Source organism: Falco rusticolus, chromosome 5, assembly GCF_015220075.1.
Source record: "Falco rusticolus isolate bFalRus1 chromosome 5, bFalRus1.pri, whole genome shotgun sequence".
Lineage (NCBI taxonomy): Eukaryota > Metazoa > Chordata > Aves > Falconiformes > Falconidae > Falco > Falco rusticolus.
The window spans coordinates 54,883,075-54,904,257 of NC_051191.1; the positions used below are offsets into that span (position 1 = coordinate 54,883,075).

At 41.8% G+C, this 21,183-nt stretch overlaps 1 protein-coding gene across 1 annotated transcript in view; it reads right to left on the reverse strand.

The window, feature by feature from the left end:
• Positions 1-21,183, reverse strand: part of PLBD1 (phospholipase B domain containing 1) — a 39,187-nt gene that overhangs the window by 389 nt on the left and 17,615 nt on the right. Inside the window, exons 5-10 of the mRNA XM_037389162.1 lie at positions 15,035-15,199; positions 13,694-13,838; positions 6,158-6,358; positions 5,907-6,047; positions 2,586-2,771; positions 1,418-1,524 (exon numbers count right to left, since the gene is read on the reverse strand). Coding sequence (XP_037245059.1) covers positions 1,418-1,524; positions 2,586-2,771; positions 5,907-6,047; positions 6,158-6,358; positions 13,694-13,838; positions 15,035-15,199 — 945 coding nt within the window. The remainder of the gene's footprint in view (positions 1-1,417; positions 1,525-2,585; positions 2,772-5,906; positions 6,048-6,157; positions 6,359-13,693; positions 13,839-15,034; positions 15,200-21,183) is intronic.

Sequence of the window (21,183 nt, forward strand, 5' to 3'; positions counted from 1 at the left end):
CCAGCAGCATTCCTCCCCTGCACAGGGGCACCTTCAGCCACAGAAGAGGCAGCTCTGAAGGGCAGTAGCAAAGCACAAGCCCACGCTGCTCTCTAGTTCTTCTCCAGGATGAGAAGCAGCACACCTGCCTTCAAGACAATCCTCCCTGCGTTTGCACATCTCAGAGCTGGAGCTGCAGCAGACAGACTAGAGTGTCTGACCTAAGCTTTGCTGCATGTTAAGCACTCTGGCTGTCCCCTGGGGCATGTTAGGGTAATTCAGGAAAGGACAAAGGTAGCACAACGTTAAAATTGCTGCCCAGGCTCTGCCCTGTTCCTTCATTACCTCCCAAAAGGTCCCCAGCCTGCTCCATCTTCCCAAAGTCAAAGACACCACAATTCCCCATACTGTTCACAACTGCCAGGTTTTGCCTCTGCTCTGGGCTATTTCTCTCAATACCCCTCTTGGGTCCCCTGTTCTCTCCAGCCCAGCCCACTCCCCTTGCCCAGCTGTCCTGGAAAAGGTATGTCAACCAGCATGCACTGACCTACTCCCTTACCAGACACCTCTACACAGCAGTTTTCTTCATTCATCTCTGACTAACCAACTCTGGGAGCTCCTGTTGGCTCCTACTGCAGGCAGCTGGCCTGGTCCTGTACAAGCCGACTGGACACACAGCGCTGGCAATTCCAAAACAGTCTCCACAGGGCCCATCCTAGCAACCAAACTCATAATCCAGAATCACAGCAGGCTGGGTCCCACAGGATAAAACACTGTACGACTTCCCAGCACACCTGGGCTGGACAGCTGCTTACCCAGGTATTGCCCCCCACAGTGAAAATACCACACAAGCTGCCTAGAAAAAGCGCTGCTTTCACCAGGATGGTGAGTCTAAGGGTTTTCACACACACCCCTAGAAAGCAAAGTGATCTTCACCAAACTTTGCTCAAAGCAGTTTCACAGAGAGGTGGAGCCCTGGAGCCGGGTGACTTACTACAGCCAGGCTTTTGTAAAGGTAAAGCTAAAATGAGGCTGAAAACACATTCCTGTGGGCTCTGGGGAGGTACCCATACAGCCCCCACCAACCGGAGGCTGAGGCTGTAAAACAGTCACCTTCCCGAGTGATGTGAAGACTCATTTCAGCCTTAGGCTCCTCCTGCTGCAAGGCTTTGGGGTTTAACCCCTGAACATAATTCTTTCACACACCTCGCCCTGTATCCTCTGCCTTCTGTCACTGTACCAGGACTGGTGTCAGGGACAGGAAACAGGACTCTGCACAGAATTACCGTCTCAGGATCTGCCCAATCAACTGCAACAGCATGAAAAGAGAGGACAGGCCTGGACAGGCCCTAGTGCAAGGAAACAGGCTACAGGTCCGATAGGAGCACAAATCGGCTGCAACAACCATTCAGTGGGTATTGAAATTGAGGTAATTTACCTTGGAGTCATAGCAGCCTGCAGGCACTGGAAAAGAGGGATTCAGGTCTTCCCGGCAGCAAATGGTGTTGCAAGGATTGTGTTCAGCATAAGGATCATGCTGATAGTCTGGGGAGAAATGCGGTAGGGAGGGAAGGAAGGAAGAAAAGAAAACAATTTAGTCCCCTTACAAAAAGCTGATGCAAAGTGACCGAGCTACTAAAATTAAGTGCACTAGCAGAAATGCAAGTCTATCACACTGATCTCACACTCCTCCCCAGGTACCAGCTAGAAGGCAGTGCTCAAGACAGAACATTAAGTAGACAAGCTCCTAATCCAAGTCCATACAGCTATTTCTTCATCCCCTGCTGCCAACTTCTAACCACAGACATCTGCAACTTGACATGATGAAAGTTTGCAGGAATTTTGTCAAAGAGAAAAGCAGAAGAGCAGTGAGAACCTTTGTTTTCCTGTTGTGGACTAAAGTAAGTGGCAAGAAGCAAAGCCTTTGAACACCCACTGTAGCAGCTGCAAGCCAGGAGGGGAAGGTGGACAAGCCTCAACACCTACGCGCGTGCTGCTACCCCACCCTGGGAGAGGTCTCCCAAACCTCAAGCCCGGTAATCAGCATGCTCCCTATAATTGGCAAGAAAAATAGAGCATCTAAAGCAATCTTTACTTAGAGATGGGCTTAGCCGAAAGCTAATTAAGCTGGTTTTAATCCACTTAAGAACCCCCCTGTCAAGGAAAAGCGGAGTAGAGCATTACCTACCAAAGATCATTTGCCTGAATAGGGAAAAAAGACCGGAAGCTTTACACTAAATTTTCTGGTCTGATCTGACTTAACTGTTGCTTGGAATTTAAGGCTTTCAGGTTTGACAGGCTGTAGATGTATTAGGTAACAGCAGTCCACAGAGTCTCTTGGAGCACAGGAAGCTCTCTGGAAAGGTCAAACAGCAAACCCAAGGGCCCCTGTTCTAGAAGGAACCCAGTCTTGTTTCTGTTAAGAGTAATTTTAGCCTGGTTTCCCACCTTGACAGTAAGCCTGTGTTATCTTTTTGCTTTGTGTGTACTCTACACCTAATATAACTGATCTGAATGCGAGACTGCAGTTTCCCCCATAATCCAAGAAATAAAAGTAACAACACTTTATTAAGATCAGTTCCACAGTACATAAACACATGTCTTACTATTGTATCTCATGATGTACTTCATGCTTTCCAAGCTGGTCACCTTGCCCTGGTCTCGACGGAAGATTTTTGCTCTTGGAGCAAGCTCATAAGAGAAATCCATGCCATACTTCTCAACATATGACGCATACCCACTGAGATTGTATATCTTCTCATGGAAAGGGATGTTGTATGAAGGCCAGTAACCTGCCAGAGACAAAACGTAATCTCTTAATCACTTAGAAAAGCTGAACACTCTTGCTTACATGAAAAAAGAAAAATAAGCCATTTTCTCTGCTGTATTGCCTTAACTGCATGTCGAGGAATAACATGTCTAACTGGTTTGAACACCAGAAAATAAGGCAACAGTCTCTGGCATGACAAGGGTTGACTCCCAGTATAACACCACTGTAGACTGTACCCAGGCAACCCGCCCCCAGATTTCCACCCTGAGGACTCATCCTACAAAACAGCTGAGACCAGACTCGCAGGAGTCTGACATGAACATGCAGAGTGGCCACAGCCCTCCTGCAGAGGTTTCCCTGCTCAACCTTAGAGGAGTGTAAGCTCACTTACTTCCACCAAGCTTCCCAGCAAGAGGATTGGAGTCACTCCCTTTTCGACCCCCTTCCCATCTCACCAAGGAAGACTGATAGACCATGCCAAGATGTCAGGGACATATGGACACACACAAACACACACGGACCACAGCACTACAGGGGTGAACAGGAGGCAGGTTAGCAAAGAATATATGTGCTTTGTGCAGTGGTGGCTGGAAAGCTGTGGTTGCACACAGCAATAAGGAAGGATGGGGGAATAGCCATACATTTGCCTTTGAGGGTTAAGAAGTGATTGAGCAGAGCAGAGCCAAGCCCTGCCCTAATTTTTCCAAAAGCAAGTGTGAATTATTTTTTTTTTTGGTGCAGTTTTGTTAACTAAAGAGCAACCCAGAACTCCAGAGTGTGTTTTAGGCAGGCAACATAAAACTGCCTGAAACAAGACCAGTGTAGAAAGCAGAAAGGCTTGTAAAGAATCAGGAGATCATCCAGGACAGAATCTGGGTACAGCAAGTCCTGGAAGAAGTAAGAATAGATACTCATACTTTAACACCTTTTTTTTTTTCCCAAGGCAGGCACCAAGAAGTGTTTAGGCAGAGAGTATATAACATGAGCTAGTCCCAAGAGCAGCATACTTTTAGGTTCTCTCCAAAGCACTAGCATTCCTGTTCTCAGTGGGGAATGTTGCTTCTAAAAATCACACACACCAGGTTTTGGCTTACAGATTTACTATCTAGACACTGGTAAATGAAGGACTGCATGTATTAACAGCTGCATGTATTAACATCAGCCCAGCACAACACAAGGTGTCTGGCTACAAGATGGTCAAGAAAGTCATCTGGGACTTGGAAGGAATGAAACACTCTGGGAGTTTGGTTTCTGTCTGTAGGACAGATACGCAGACAGTATAAGCACTGCAACACTGCCCGAGTAGAGGCCTTAGCAGCTTGGGTCCTGCCTAGCGTGCAGCAGACAGGAACAACCTGTGTGCTGGCATTTGCTTACATGACCTAGAGCCTACCTGAAGGAAACAGGTTGTGTACTTGTTGTGTTGTAATACAGGCAGTCCTCCAGAAACGAGCGCGCTTGCCAGCCACTGATGATGCAGGCCAGAGGATACAGACACATCAGCTTCCAAATCAGTAGGGTTTAGTTGTGGTTCAAAAAGATGCTATTGTCTGACAAATGCAGTGCATACAGACGACTCCCTTTTCCCACCTGGAAAAACTTTTTGTTTAAATTGCCAGAACAGAGGAAGCTATTGAAGGTCTCTTCCAGCAAGAGCTCTCCTGTGTCTCAGGCTCCGCAGGACTGCAAATCCCATGCAGACACTGCAGTGCACAACCTAAGGCAGCTGCCCAAGGGCTGTTATAAGCCACTGAAATCTGCCTGTTAGGCCTGGCAAGGTGCACCCAACCAGAGACTGGATGCTGCGTTATCCAAAACATACAAGGTGCATTTAGATACCTGGGAAAAGCCATATTTTAAGTATAAAAGAATACGCAATTTCTAATACATGCTGCCACCTTCAAGAACAGAGCAGCCACCCGATCTCCTAGGGGGGAATAAGTGGTCACTGTGCACCCAAGCCCAGGGGTTGGGCTCAGTCCTACAGGGAATCCCACACAGTAGCCCTCAAGTCACTGCTGAAAAGGAACTTGGGGAACTCTCTAAGCCTGGCCTCTCTGCACAGCTGCAAGACTGCCATGACATGGTTGCATTGCTTCAAGTGCCAAAGCTAGAGGGTCTCTATTAGCTTGTTTGTCTGCACCACAATCCACAACACAGCGCAGAGAAGCCCAAGACATTTCACCATCTGAACTACACACAAACACAGGAAGATAAGGTGCAACAGCCTACTTTCATATCTTCAGTGGATAAAGGAGCCAAAGAAGCATAAGGGATAGACTGAGATTTTTCCAAATTATCATTAAGAAAGATCTCATAAAACCATATTGACATCATGCAATCCTCAAAGTAAGCTAGAACTTTCCAAGGAGCCAGACACAAGGAAAAAGTCCAAGGGAAACTACCCCAGCTGCTAACATAAATGCATTTTCAGTCATTCTGATGATGAAAAGCAATTCATCAATTCACCTCCTCAGCATGTGATTACAGGAGAGAGCACAAAGCACCAAACATACACTTAAATTTGTGGCGTGAGCTCAGGCTTTTGGATGCTGACAAACTGTCTCGGAAACACTTGTGAATCAAATCTGACAGTGGGTGTTTTGCCTCACCCTAGATTTTTGTTTGTTTGTTTTCCATCAAGTGGTTGCTAGTCTTCCTAGGGGATTAAGCAATCTTTTAAACAGCAAATATTTATCAGATAACAGAGCTCCAGAAAAGTTTAGGAGCTGAATCTAACATAGAACTTCTCTCATATTGAACAGCTCACCTCATCATAGGGTGACCCACTCACCAAACATTTCAAGTAGCCCACAGCACCACTGTTACTTAGTACTGCTTCAGACTCACCGTTTTCCTCGTGGGTCTCTAAGACAGGGCAAAATAATACCAGAAAGACAGCACAAAAGCAAAGTTTATTCTTCCCTCCCCTGATTTTAAGAAATACAGATGTTCACCACACTTCTGCCACAGCATGCAGGAGAATTGAATGCAACATAATGGACCTGACAACAGAGGGATCCTCACACAAAGCTTTCTAACTTGAAACTCAGCACTAGTGTTCAATAAACCCTTCCTAGGGACAAAGAACAATTCTCTATCAGCTGGCCCAAAGAGATGGCTTTCCTAAGCCAGCAACTGCTATAGGAGCTATTACCTTTCCGGAGAATATTTGTTTGATCAGAGTACTCCACAAGGGTTGGGATCTGCTCAACAATGTACAGTGTACCTTCATCCAGGCTCTTATGCAACTTGACCTTCTTCAGGTCCAACACCATGTACTGATTGTTGTAGGTCCCTAGGTATGAGAGCAAAGAGAGTTACATGTCCTGCCTGGGGAAGGAAAAGAGTACAAGGGAAAGAAGGAACACATCCTTTTTTCTAAGATTCATGTGAAATTGTACTTACCAGAGTTGCACCTCGAGAAGGTTTCTGCCCACGTTTTGCCACCATCTGCCATCATGTTAGCAATGCGGACCCTCTGCCAAGCTAACAGGGATTCAGGCACCACTTGTTTAATGAGGGTTTGGTTGAACACGCTGTTGGTAGTCTGCAGCATTACCAAGCCACTGCCTAGTATGTAAAAGTCATCCAGGGACACCAAAAAGCCTTAAACAGCAATAGTACAAAATTTGTTATCTTTGTGAACCTTTTATATACTCATAGAACAAAACAGAGAAACAAGCCAAGAGGATGTAAATGAGTAAACGTGTGTGTTTGAAATCAAACTGTACAAAATATTAAAGATGAGGTGGAGACTTTTGTGAGTGCTTGAAGTCCACTTGCCAGCAAAGTTTCTCATTTATCATGCTGTCAACACACAACATGTTCTTTGTTTAGAACATGTTTGCATCCCAAGCTTGGAAGTCTCTCCTTATGTAAACCTATGTCTTCTTACGCTGAAGGATTACATACACTCACAGGCACTTAAAAGTTTCTAACAAAGAAATTCCTTTAAGAAATACAACAAAGAAAACCAGAAGTACAAACTCCAAAGACATTTTCATCAACCAGTTTCAATTTTAGATTTTTATTCTGTAAGGACAACAGTTATTATTTTAAATTAATCCCTTCTGGACTAAATCAAGCCAGGCAGAAACATCTTCCTTCCAGTTTAATCTCTTCCAGTCTAACTATTATTAAAAGCATCTCCGAGAAATGGGCATCTCTTAAATCATAAACCACATCCTGTATATAAGAGAAAGTTTTACCTACTCCTCTTTCTGACATGTTGTCATTTGGGGGGTTTATGCCTATCAGCCCTGCAAATGCAACACAACAGTGGATCTCTGGGCATGATTCCCTTCCAGGTCACATGCCAACAGAAGTACTAGGTCCAATTGCAGATCCCACGCCAGGAGGTGCTATACAGAGCTGCAAAGGTCAGCTATAACGCCACGGATAGCACAGTGACTACTTACAAAGCAGAAATAACTTGACTTTGAGATTCCCCAGCAGATACAGGGCTGCCAGGTTGGGAAACGTCTCTTCTTAATGAGTTTTTAACAGTATCATTCTTGAAAGAGTACAAAATGCCAAAATGCAGCACGACAGTCTAATAGTTGACTTCCACTATGGTATCTTCTACAGCAAGCTTTATTAATGCACTCCACAAACGAACTAAGGTCAGCAACCTGTAACAGCCAGAAAGACAACTCAGCTCTATCTCCTGTTCATGGGCTTTCATCAAAAGGCAAACATCACTTTTGCTTGAAGGAGGTCTAAGGGCTCCATTTCAGCAAGATTTCTTTAAAGTCTCAAGATCTCAAATCAGAATCAATCCAGGAAAATACACTTTGTGGTTAGCTGTTTTCTAAAAATATGTCAATATAAAACAGGCAGAGCACCCTGCCATTTTGTTGTTCCTAGAATTTTATTCTTGGAGACAGAAAAAAAAATGTCAGTAAGTTATGTGTATCAACAGCACAGTTCTCTCTCCAATAAGTAAAGACAAGAAAAGAAACACTCTAAACCTGGCTCTGTCAGTCTATTTTATACAAAGACATGGGATACTCCAGCACTAAACAGTTGTGTAACAAGTCAAGTGCTTGCCCAAACTTCAACAATTGTGATTCCAATTGAATGCCAATTCCCACATGGGTGCCAATGCCAAGTGCCCTACTTCAAGATAAATCTAATAGTTTTTTCTTCTTTTTCAATCAACAGCCAAGATAAAACAGAAAAACTCAACTCAAAGCAAGTGTCAACACAACAAATGACGCTAAATTAACTGAAGTTTAAACTTTGTAATTCAAATAAATTGCAAAGCTCAGCTAAGCTGAAAAAAAGCTGATTTCCTTCTGGGCCTTAGTATTTACCAAGTTTTATTCTAAGATGTTTTATAATACAGTGTGTCCTTCATGATTCTCCACATCATTACTAGCCTAATTGTTCCAAGGCAAGATATACCATTTTAACTTAAGGCATAAACACCCATGAAACAAAGGGAAGTTAAAACACATACAACAGTTTATCCACAGCAAAGACATCCACAAAAATAAAACCTGGGTGAAGCCTAGATATTTGATGTCCTCTTGTGTCACTCCTGTCTTTTTAAGTATGCATGAGAATCTGTTGTAATTGAAAATGCTCTTTATGTCAACCGTTATCTTACTGTACAGTTCATCTACTTTTTTCTGTAAACCCATCTCCTGTTTTTACCAGCAACTATCAGTCTTTTTTTAATTCCCTCCAATGAGCCTGACTCTTCCTACATAGAAACAAACAAAAGCACTTCTGATGGCATCTTCTGGGTCTGAGCCATTTAGATTCAGTTTCCAATCACCACTGGAAAACTGATGTTTCCAGAGTATGGAGTTTCATTCATCATGACAATATTAATTTGGCAAGCAAAACAAAATGTTTTTGAAATCCGAGCCACACTGTTCTGCAGAGTCAACACACCAAAGAGTATGTGGAGGGGTAACATGGTCCTGGCAGCTATTGTTCCTGAAGAGGTAGGCTGCTGTTTTCTGAACCATCTGAGATGGCATCTGCCTTTTTGGTGCTTTAAAAGGCCATTGTGCTCATTCAAGTACAGAAAGGGTCAGTATTACAGACTGGAAGTCAGAGCCATGAGGTCTAGCCATCACCTCACAGAGATTAATGTAGCTCCTGGCTGAGATGCTCCATGCTCCTGGGCTATAAACACACTTGACAATGGCAATGGACACGTCTTCTCTGGATTAGTTTTCTTAATCCTATCAGCAGCTGCTTCTCAGTCAAGACTGAACTTGACCAACCATCTTCCTTCCACTTGCAGGCCTCTCCTAGGCTCTAAGAAATAGCACATCCTACGCTATAGCTCTGGCCTCTCATCTTCAGACACTTTCCCCTGCTTCCCTCCAGGTTTTAGACAGATATAGGAGGGAGCAGGGAAGCAATAAATGGTCTGGCAATACCTCCTGAACAAGCTGGTCCTCTGAATATAAGGGCTACTGCCCTTTCGGTATTTTGTTCCTCCTAGCTCTTGCTCAAACTGCAGGGAAGAATAACCCTGCACTAACACCAGACTACTTCAAACCAAGAGATATGTTACTTCTCTCTCCTGCCTTAGCAACACATATATAGCCATCCATCAAGACAACCCGTGCCATCTTGTTCCCATGTCACAGCCTGTATCAATCAAGCAACATCCCGACAGCAGACCAGACGAGCAAAGGTGCCAGTGAAGATCTTCTCAACTGTTTTGCTTTAACAGCTAAAAACAGAGTAACATATGACACCACTATATAGATACCACTGTATATACATTTATGTCAAAGTATTCTCTTAAGGGAAGGTTGATGGCTCAGCAAGGGCACAAGATGTCTAAACTCCTGAATTACCAAACTCTGATTTAGTATTTAGCCATATGTTAAAGAAATCTGTGCACAAAGTTTAGGCCAAGCTGACTCTCTAAAGTGATGAATGCAGGGACTTCTAATCAAGGGAGTCAGCTTTGGGAAGGACAGGGACAAAGAACAGATGGTGAAAAGAACAACATTATCTTAAGTTATGCAGAAAGAAGCTTCCAAGTGAGGAAGTTCTGTCACCAAGAGGAGACAGGTTGATAAAGTATTACAATTCACAGAAAGCTGGTTGAAAGTAGGACAAAGGTAATTGCTGCAGTGGAAGACAGCAACCTCTGGCTCAAATAGCCCTCATGAAAGAAGGCAAGCCCCTGCTTGGGGAGCACATGTAGTGAGTAAAAAAATTCAGCAGTTCTATCTGAGGATGTGCACTAGTTTGCACTAGAAACAAGAAACTTGTAACCAATCCTATATGTGAATGAGTATGTAATACACTATGAATGTGCAAATACTCTGCTGTATATAATGCGTACCCTTGAGTAACTTGGGGAGCACACTCCAAGGAAACATTCCCCCATGCTCCCAGCACTGTACTAAAGAATGTCTGCCTTCTAAAACTTCAAATCAAGTCTTAGAGGGTTTTTCTCCATGACCAATTTTATGGTATCACATACTTAATGAGGCTGGTTCAGCCCAGAGAAAGTAGGTCACTACCCAAAGCAGAGTGCTTGGGCCCAAATGGTAGATTCCCTTTCTTAAATGGAGTTAAAACTAACTGTTGAAGATTTATGTCCATTTGGATGGACCTCTTGAAGAGCTGCAATCTCTCTGCTGTCCAAGGAAAACGGCAAGTTTCGTCAATTAGTTGGGCTCATTTCCTTGAATGCCTCAAAGTGGCAGCGTAAAGCAGTGACTGCACATGTGGCAGGGGGGTTGCAGGGAGCTTTCTCTCTGATCTGTTACCGGATACTTAATGCAAAACACAGCACCTACCTTGTCACCACGTTTCTTCCCCCTCCAAATGAGTATAGCTTCACTCAACATTTGTGAGCAACTGTAACGTGTCTGTACAATTTATCTCTGCTGTGCACAGATTCACTAACCACATTAAGTATTTATGTCCAGAACTTGAACAAGACACTGAAGTCAAGGGTGCCCATGCATTCAGCTCAGAGACATTCCTCCTTTCCAGAGGTTGACAGACCTGTCCTACATGCAGCTCTGCACAGATGCTTTCAACAGAAGAAGCAGCTAAGACGATGAGCAGATTTCTAGTGAGGATTAGGATTAGCATGGAAATAAAGCAGCCAGTGGCTAAATCAGTCTGCAAAAGCAGAGATTACTACTCCGTTCATTTCCACTTGGCTGTGCCTCTGCAGCACTACTGTTGCTCTGAAAGGGAGAAAGCAGCAAAAAGACATGCTGTAACAGTGGACGTTTAAGCATCCTGGCAGGAATGTAGGGAACTGCTGGGGAAGCCAGGATGGACTCTGCAATTCCTGCCTGTCCTCCAGCCTGCTCAGTCACAGCAGAAGCAAGGAAGCGCAAGGCCCTCTAGCTGTATCATAATGCACACACTGACATGCATCATGGTTAGTGAATAGTCTTAGATACTCTAAACTGAGTCAGAACAAAAATTAATTTTTTGCAGTGTTGTAGCCAGTCTTTTCAAATTCAGTAAATAAACAATCTGGACAATTTTACTCTTATAACCCCAGGAGAAGTCAGGGAGCTGGCACATTCCTTCTCAGAAGGCAAATGACTCCTTGAAGCTTTTCCGACACAGCTTTTGGATGGTAGAGGAGTTTTACTTCGTAACCAGTAAGCTGGATGACAGGAACCTTTGAATTACTCAAGTTAAGTGTCCCTGAAGGCCCGGAAGGACATCTGTCTTTCAATGCTTTTTGCTTCTTCCAAAAGGCAATACTTCTGAATAGTAACATGATCCTAAAGCACATGGGACAGCTTACTAGCTTAGACCCTAAGAACCAGTAGAACAGCTATCAGGATGGAGAATATGAGTGGGAACTTGCATGCAGGGAGAAGTTACAACTACCAAGTTGAACCATGGCCAGGACCTGCAGATTCCATGGTCAGATGGCCTGAAATTATAAGGCTTCATATCATCACAACACAGAGCAGAGGAATTTGGCAGTTTCCTGCTTCTTGTGCAGTGTCCCTAGATCATTACCCGGCCAGTGTTTTAGAGCTTATTCACCCCCTAGAAAACTGCAAGTTTGTAAACTACACCCACCACAGATAATGCAATTTGCTGTAGTCAATAGATCGTGCTTGTCTAGTTCTTGTGATAGCATCCTGTGTGTCTCAGATTTCACTGCAGCCATGGCAAATGTTTTGCAACATTTCTCACTCAGTTTTGTTGGTAGAAGTATGCATTACCACATCACTCTGACAGAGTCTACCTCACACAAGTAAGCTTTAAAAGAAGTCATCTCTGCAGAACTCGGTCTCAGGGAAGCACACTGGGATTTTGTACACTAGTGAAGAGACCCCAACCATTTCAGCATAATAGTAGCTAATTTTCAGGTATCCTGCCATACAGCAATGCTTTACCTGCCTCATCAAAACAGAAGACTTTTACTTCATTTTATACAAAGAATCCACAAAAGGAACAACCCAGAGACATCACCACAGACACCCACTAAAAGTAAAATAAGAAGTGATCTGCATGGCTAATCCTGATCACCACTTTTGAATCCACAGCAGAGTGCAGCATGCAACACTTGCTAAACAGAGCCACATTCTCCTGAAGGGTAGTGCTATCCTCAACAGTATTTCTGCTGAGAGAGAAGAGGTCCAGAACACACAGTATTTCTGCTGAGAGAGAAGAGGTCCAGAACAACCTTCCATACATTCAGATGATGAACAGGCCAGACAGAAAACTTGGGCTTTCTACCAGGTTACACAGGCTTGGCAAAATTCCTTGCAACAAGCAAGTGGAATTTCTCCAAGGGAACTGAAGATAACCCAAGCTCTTAAAAGCCTTTATAGCTAACAGGCATTCACCAGAATACCTCTACTTGTCCCTCAGAGCAAAAATCTTACGTTGTCAGAACATGTTGCATTCCTGAGGGTCACTGAGGGCAAGAACCCTACAGAAAGAAAGACTTGCTTTCAATGTGAAATCAATGTTTTTCAAAACACTGTTTCCCAGTCAGTCTCAGGAGTCCCTGCCGTGAAGCACCCTTGCCTTTGTAGTAAGGCAAGCACAGTAATTCAACAAAGCACATTTTGAGATCATTAACCAACAACATTTCATCAGAATGAGAGAGTTAAGAAGTTTATGAAGATTCTTGAGTGCTTGGGTATTTTTGAATTTGAAATTCCATCTTTAAAAACTTATGCAATGTTGACTCACTCTTAAATGATCTTAGATTTGCTTTGGTTTTTCACGTTAACATTTCTTGGTGCTACTCTAGCAGAAGTATATATTTTATCACTGAAACATTAACTTCTGGAGTTTTCTAACATTCTTCCAGGAAACTTGAGAATATTATATGCTGCCTAATATTCCTATGAGAGATTTTAAATATTCTGGCTGGCTATATTACTAACACATGAAATAAGCATTAAAAAATACTCCCTTCTGCAACAGCTTAAAGAAAAGCTAGAAGAGGGAGATTGGGCGGGGGGGGGGGGGGGGGGGGGGGGGGGGCAGGCGGAACAACCGAAAAAGAACTGAAGGTTTGCTAACCCAACACCAAAGAAGTCAATACAATTGACAATCCCATTACAACATGAGTCATGCCATGGTGGTAAACAGAAATGTTTAAAACTTCTTAGCAAACCTGCAAATGCTATAGACAGGATGAGAAGTTCAACAGTTGAGATGACTGCAGACTACATAAGCAGAATTCAAAGTAGCATGTTTGTGCCAGAGGTAGAATATTTAACTAGTACTATTCAGAGCATTGAAGGTGATTAATCAACAACAAAAGACAACAACAATATCATGTTCAAGCCAGAAAATTGAAGACAGCATTTGGTCCTCTTGGTGGCTGAAAATTTTAAGGTAGATTGAAGCCAGTGCTTGTTGAGGTATCATCCTTTTTATAGAAAAGACATCTGCAAGACAGTAAGATGATTCACACCATCTTGGATATCTACATTGTTTTGTTTTTCTTGACTTTACCTGGGTAACTGCTGAATGAGACACGGCTGGTTCTAGTGTCTGGATCAATTATATTGAAGTTCCAATGCTTGTATATTCTCAGTGTGGCTGCATATGTGAACCAGCTGGAATGGGCAAAATATATATTCTCATATCCAGGTAGAACCTGGAAAAGAGAAGCAGAAAGATTAATAATTTCAGACCCTACTATACACTGCATGTTTTGTACTTGATAGAAACTGGGAGAACAACTTGTTTTAAGTAGTTTGATTAATTGCATTGTTCAGGAAGGAGCAGATTCTTGTGCTTTTAATTGTGTACTTAACAATGAATTTCTGAAACCTCTGGAAATAATTCTTGCACACATGCTGTTTTCAAGTAATTGGTTGTTATTTTTCAAAATGAAACAGCTTAGGATTTTTGGGGACACCTCCATCACATGGTATATTTTGTTTTCATGATTTCTTACTGAATACTTGTATTTACACATTCAGATTAGCTCTGCAAACACATCCGACATATCTTAAAACGTGCTGTTTCTGTGAAAATGCCTCCGCCTGACTTTGAAGTATGGAAGCAAATGCAAGTAAATTCAATTTGAAAAGGTAAATATATATATACTGATAGTACATCTTTTCAAAGTATTTCCCTGGTTCTAAGATTTGTTGTTAGCTCAGAAAACTCTTGCTGTAGGCAAATGCTTAAATGAATGCTTCTCAATTTAAGGTGAATATTGTTGCTTTGGGATGCATGAAGTCTCCATACGCCGACTAGATCAATAACTTTATCTTAAAAATTTAATTGCCACTATGATGTATCAGACACTTATCTTAAAAGCATTTTTTTTCTGTCATTACTCCCACTGGAAAGTTGTTCCACAGTATCATTGCTAACACTTAGAAAGCATCGTCCACTTGCACCCATTTGTTCTCATGCTAGCACCGTCCTTTAGTTCAAGTATTCCTCTTCCCTTCCTCCCTGCTTATTTGCCCAGCGTATTTGTAGACATTCACAACACCCCCTTTCAGACTTCACTTGGCTAGGTGAAACAAGTTACCCTTCCTCTCTGTGGTAGCTCCCCATTCCCTAGCAATTCCAGTGCCTTATCATTGCCAAACCCTTTGGTTTTGTTTTGGTTTATTTTTTTCCCCTGCCCTTGAGCATGTGTGAGCAAAACTGAACCCAAAATCCTATAGAAGCATAAGTGACAACTGCATAAAAGCACCTTGATTAACATGAGGTTTTTTATGCACACACAATATAAACAATGAAGACTCCAGAAATGCAGACTCGTGACACTGCAAATCAACAGTCATAGTTGATAGTCATAGTCATAGAAGAGATGACGTTCTCGGTGCTTACCTTGATGAGTGCAGAGCAGTGACCCATATCCCACTGATATTTCCCATGGCTTCCTGGTTCCACGTTGCATTGTCCACTCCGTGCTGAATACTCAAATAATGCAGGAATGAGGTCCAAAAGGTCTCCAACTGCATTCAGAAACTGGACATCAAAGACACTCAGTGGCTGAGGAAAGGGAGAAAAAGAGAAACCATAAAAAGCACTTTCAGACAGAGGAGCATCAAGACAGCCTCAGCTGTTAAGATTTTTTTTATTTTGCTCTCAAAAGAAGCTCTTGCATGGTCTATGAAATGCCTGCTCACGAGGCCCAGATGTTCAAACTCAGTGTAGCATTAAGCACCTAGGTATATTTGAGGGTCTGAACCTTGCAGCAGCATTACCAATGCTAACATTTCTGAGGAAAAAAAAATAAATGCTAGCTGTAACTTATGAAACTTCTGTGTCTTTGCAACCAGTATACCTATCAGTCTGCTGTTACTGTTAAACTGGGGTAATAATAGGATTTGATTTTTTCAAAGGCATCTAGATAAACAAAGAAAGAGCCTTACATTAACAAACACGCTTTGGAGTTTTTGGATTTTTATAAAGACTCTAATTTAAGGCATCCTCAGGACTGAGGAGGCTGAGAAAACAAATGAGGGAAGCAAGATATGTTAACAATACTAATCAGGTATGGAACAAGCTAAAGAAAGGGTCAGTCAAAAGGCACTACACCATGTGCTTTCAGAAACCCCTTATGGCTGGAACTAGCTAGGGTTAGCTACACACAGCTCATTGTGCAACATGCTTTTCAGAACCTGGTCTTAGTTTGCCTCTTCAAAAGCAGTAAGAGCTTAACAGTGGTCTAACCTCAACCTCCAAAGACCCTGCTTGCGCTGTGCCTTTACTTAGGGCAAGGCTTACTGAAAAGAAGTCAGAACACACATCGCTGTAGGGCTATGAATAGTAATTTTAGAACGGGGCATAATTATGTAGCAAAGAAACACATTACTTGCAATATAAATCACTGTTATTAAACCATGTAGCTGATCCCTCTACAAACCCCAATAAAGGGGAGACAAGGACATGGAAAAAATAAACAGCAACAAATCCATTTACTTTTTATTCAGAAGACTGAATTGTGTGTTATCCATCTGCTGTTTTGGCAGAGAAAATAATGAACAGGAAAACCCAAAATAATGTAAACTCTTGTCCATATATCCCAGGGGAAGGAATTAAACCTTCCCACAATGCTTACCAAGACAAGTGAGAGAAATAAGCCATCCTCACAACTAAAATCATGCGTCACAGAAGACCCTAACAGCGGCTATAGTTTGAGGAAGAAATCCAAAGCAAATTTTCATATATGTTACATTGCTTTAGCTCATTGTGGTTTTGCTGCAAGTAACCAAACAGGGAGCAAAGGCCACAACTGACAGAGATCAAGAGATGTCTCTTTTGATAGTGTTAAGCCACTCAGTGGTATGAATCATTTCCAAACCAGCCCAAACAACTGCTGTCTCTTTAGAATTTATACAGAGAGACTTGGCACTGTCTCAGTGCAATTTTTCCCCATCCAGCTGCACTTAAAGATCTGCAAGCCCACCACATGATGAGAAGTTGTTTTCCAATGTCCAATTTACACAGGCATTACTGTACAGTACACCAGGAGGGTAGCAAACAGGATTGTATATGAGAATGCTTGGCCTGCCCCAAGACATTGTAATTGTACTTGACATCCATTTGCTATCACTCCATATTCTGCTCTCTAAAATCTGCCTTCATTGCAACATCTACAGGTAGCTACAGATACTGCTGCAGCATCACTTGGAATAGCCTGTATATTTTTTAAAAGTTTCACATTTCTCTGCTACCTTACAGTCATTTCAAGTCAAAAATTCAGTAACCACTAGGCAGTCCATTCAAGCTAGAACAAAGGTGCCAAGCAAGGAAGCCATCAGAACTGAAGGTGGCCAGACAGCAAAAGGAAGGACCCACTCAAAGAAAGAAGGAAAGGTTTTCTAAATTCCCAGGGCTCCACTGGGTGAGGTTTGGCTGCCAGCTCCCAAAGCCAGTCAAAATATCAGAGAAGTAAAAGAGGAACTAGACTATTAAACACCTGGTACAGTTCTGTTTTCATTCCTCTTTTGAGGGGCAAGCAGATTTTGTTCCAGTTTATTTCCAAGAATTCACTCCTCTGCTTGGATAAACCTGGCTTTGTGTTTAAGATTGTCTGATACTCAGTGACATCACACAAGCACAGTGCACAGAGCTTCTCTGGAGTCTCAGTAGAACAATGCATGCAAACAGAAGACTTTTGGGAATCTGCAATGCAGGCCAAATCTGGGAATTTCAGGACTGGCCTGAGACATCTGTCACAAGGTAGAGCACCCCAGTTTGGGAACAACTACAGCTGATTTCCAGGATATATGGAGAAATCTTCTCTATGAGGAGTTAATCAGGGTCCGCTAGCAAGAATTAGACACAAAAAGAAGTATGCATCATAACAAGTGCATAATATAGGGCATATTACAATCTTCAGTAATCACCTTCTCCTATCTCACACAGCAATGTCAGGAAAACTCCTTGTATGCATGGTTTGCATCCTGAGGAAAAGTGAATGAATGAGTTAAATTGACAAGCAGAGAGGTGGTATATCCACTACAAGACAAAAAGTCCTTTTGTTAGAATGTGAGGCTCCTTTAGGGTACCATCCTGAAGAGAAAAAAAATCAAACTGAATGAGTTACATCAGCTGTAAGGAGAAATAAACTTAGAAAAGGTACAGCAGATAGGAAAGAACCAACCTTCAAAGCTCATCTACATGGGAGATTAAAATAGACAAGTTACTCTGTAACCACTGTTTTCCAGCAACTCCCCCATGCATGAGTATTCTCAATACAAAATGAGGAAGTACAAGTAGAGGGCTGTCCTAGAATCATTGTAGTATTTAAAACTCTGACACCTCCTTATTCAAGGGTAATTTCCCTGTGTAGACAAGCCCAAGATTAATCACAGCGTTGGTAGAGCATTAGGCAGATGAAAAGGCTTAATGTTCTTTGAGTGCCCCTCCTTCAGAAGTTGTCTTGACAAAAGGGTTGGGTTTGTTTACTGGTTATAAAATGTTGCTAAACCAGATGGAATAATGTCACACTTTAACATGAAAATGTATTCAGATTTTGACATAATTCTTAATGATACCTGTAAATATCAGATTCGAAATACACATATTTACAATACAGATTGCCTTCATGCAGTCTTAAATGGAAGCACCTACCTAAAATAGCCCTGATGGAAACCAGACTCTATGCAATTAAAAAGAAGTTTAAAACAGTACACTACAAAACATTTGCTTCATACATATAAGGAACAAAAAAATATGTGCTAGTACTACTATCAATCAAGCAGCTCAGAGTCCAAACCAAATTTTCTTCCTGTAGTAAGGCTCAGTTATTTGTGGCAGACACAATGGTTTTACCATTTCAAGTGAAGTAGACTGAAGTTTAGGGGAGAAAAGAAATAATGGAACATTTCAGAGTGACCTGTGTGCACATAACTCTACTCTCATTTAAGCACTATATGGATTTGGCATAGCTTTCAACTACCATGCGTTGTACAGGACAATGGGAAGTTACATCTTTTCATTTGTCTTCCACGAGAAGTGCCTATCAACTAATCCACCAGAAACAAGAAAATACAAATGCTGCAATCCACACACAAGAGATTCTCAGTATTTCTAATGTTCGTTACAAGCATGAATCCGAACTACTGCATCACTAGAGATCAAAAAATAGGACTATCATCACGGGGAACAAGTTTAAGATAATACACATATAGACAGGATTCTTTTTTCAATGAAAGTAAAGTAGTATCTACCAAAGGAAAGAGGGAAGAAGAGACTCTCAAAGCACTAAGGAAAATACGCAATAGGAATGAGATTTCCTTTTAAAACCATGCAGAATTTGGTGTGGAGGTTTGTAGTAACAACTTTAGTTACTTCTTTTTCTTTTTTTTTTTTTTTGTAAGATGAGAAATGAGTAACAGAAATAATAAGTACTTGTTACTGTAGTTGTTGCCCAAAGAAAGATCAAAAACATTGGATTAATTGAACCAAAGCATATTACTTAGAAATAAGAAAAATTCACCCAATAGATGGGGGGGGTATTTGCCAAACATTCCGCTTACTAACAATCTAAGGTATTAAATAAAAGAACCTTTTTAACATTCTTATAACATATACTGCAAGAGCAAAGTTGAAAACAGCCTCTTTGCAGGGCTGATGTTCTTTAATCATAAGGAATAAGGAAGATACTGCTGGCCTTCTTCAAGAGTTTTTTTGTTTGTTAGTTTAGTTTGGCTTTTTAAGTGCCAACAGTTTATAGAAGCTGGGGTGATTCTCAGATAAATGGATGTGTCAAAATTAGAATAGTAGTCAGCAACACTGCATCTGCACCTGTTTTTATTGTCTGTGTAAGCTTGGAGCAACAATCTTCAAGCTTTTTATTTCCTTAAGAGGATCCTAACAGCAGCAGACATATTCAAATAGCGCTGTTGTAGCCTAATCTCCCAAAAGTATTTGAAAAGTAGCATTGTATGCAACAAAGGTAACTGCCTGTACTTTCGCAGAGTTGTCAGGTACCATTTTGACGCCAAGGAAAACCTAACACCCAGGTGCAAGAGCAGCTGTCCAAACTGTGCTCAAAGGCAAGAGACTGATGTTAACTTCCTGGCTCTGGCAAACAGATGGAACTGCAGCACCATCTCAAGTGAGAAATACATACACAGGGAACATTCTTGCTTGGATAAAGAGATATGGATCTCACCACAGGTGATAATGCCCAAATCTAAAAATATGAATGATATAGGAAGGAATCAAAATAAATCCTACCAGCTGCTCCAGCCACATTTGTGAAAAGAAATAATAAACATATCCACTGCACATAGTTCAAGAATAGAGGGAACATACTTCAGACAGAACCACATGCCTGAACTTTCACTAAATGCACCATTTTTATATAGGCATGCTGATGAGATCTCTGAGAAGAAGATAAAAATTACTCAGTCACTTCAGAGGTAAGTGCTTTCCAGTATCAAATAGTTAAATAAGTAGCAGGGAATACATATTGCAGGTAGGACATGCCTACTATAAAGAAATAGCTCAGACACAAACTAGCACTTTCCACTTCTCCCATCAGAATCTAAAGGACTCTGAAGCAGCCAAGAATGTAAATGAGCTTTGCATGGCTCTTCAGATACAGGTGTTATGAGAGAGAATTAATGAATAAGTTTCCTAGAGAGACAAGGTTTCTTGGTATCTTCCCTAAAACTCAGACCCATCAGGATGGGGTTTTTTTTCCATGATTGTGAATACTTTAGCCTGAGCTGGTTCCCCATTCATGAAAGCCCCAGAGTAAGTTCTGCACAAGAAAGATGAGCATTTTACTAAAACCCAATTGTTTATAATTTAGGACTCCCACCTCCCCTAAAAATTCTTGATATTATTAATTCAAGACAAAAAGGGTCAACTACAGTTACTCAAGTCTTCCCTCTTACATTGAGGGGACCTATTAGACATTAGACTCAAGAACAGCATTCTAATCACCACAGCTCTACTGAACTAAAGGAGCTCTGCTATTTCACACAAGCTGATGATCCAGAGCACAATTCTAATTGAATTTAAAAAAAAAAAACAACAACAATGAACACCACAACAAAAAAACACAATTAGGAACAAAAAAAACCCCACACACCACCCAAAACCAGCCCCACCGCCCAAAAAACTACCCCATTTGGCCTGTCACAGCATTGACCGTTTATTTTGTAATGGGAGACTTAGAAGGAGAACAGGAGAAGACATTTAGCAGTGTAAAATATTCCAAAATGAGAGGCTTTTTAAGCTTTGAAATCAGATACTTGGAAAATAAGAACAAAGGCTTCAATACACTCCCTACATGCTGATCCATGCTATTGCAGCTAGTCTTTATACCTAGAGGGTCACTTGCTCAGTAACAGTTGTAAAGTGAGGACAGCAAGCACTTTTAGCAGTCTTCCAACATTTCACACATGGATGCAAAAGCCTCCCACAAACTAAACAGCACATGAACGCACAGCGTTCCAAGTCCAGTGCAAAGGATCTCTGGTGACATAACTTGAGTGCTCAGTCACATTAGA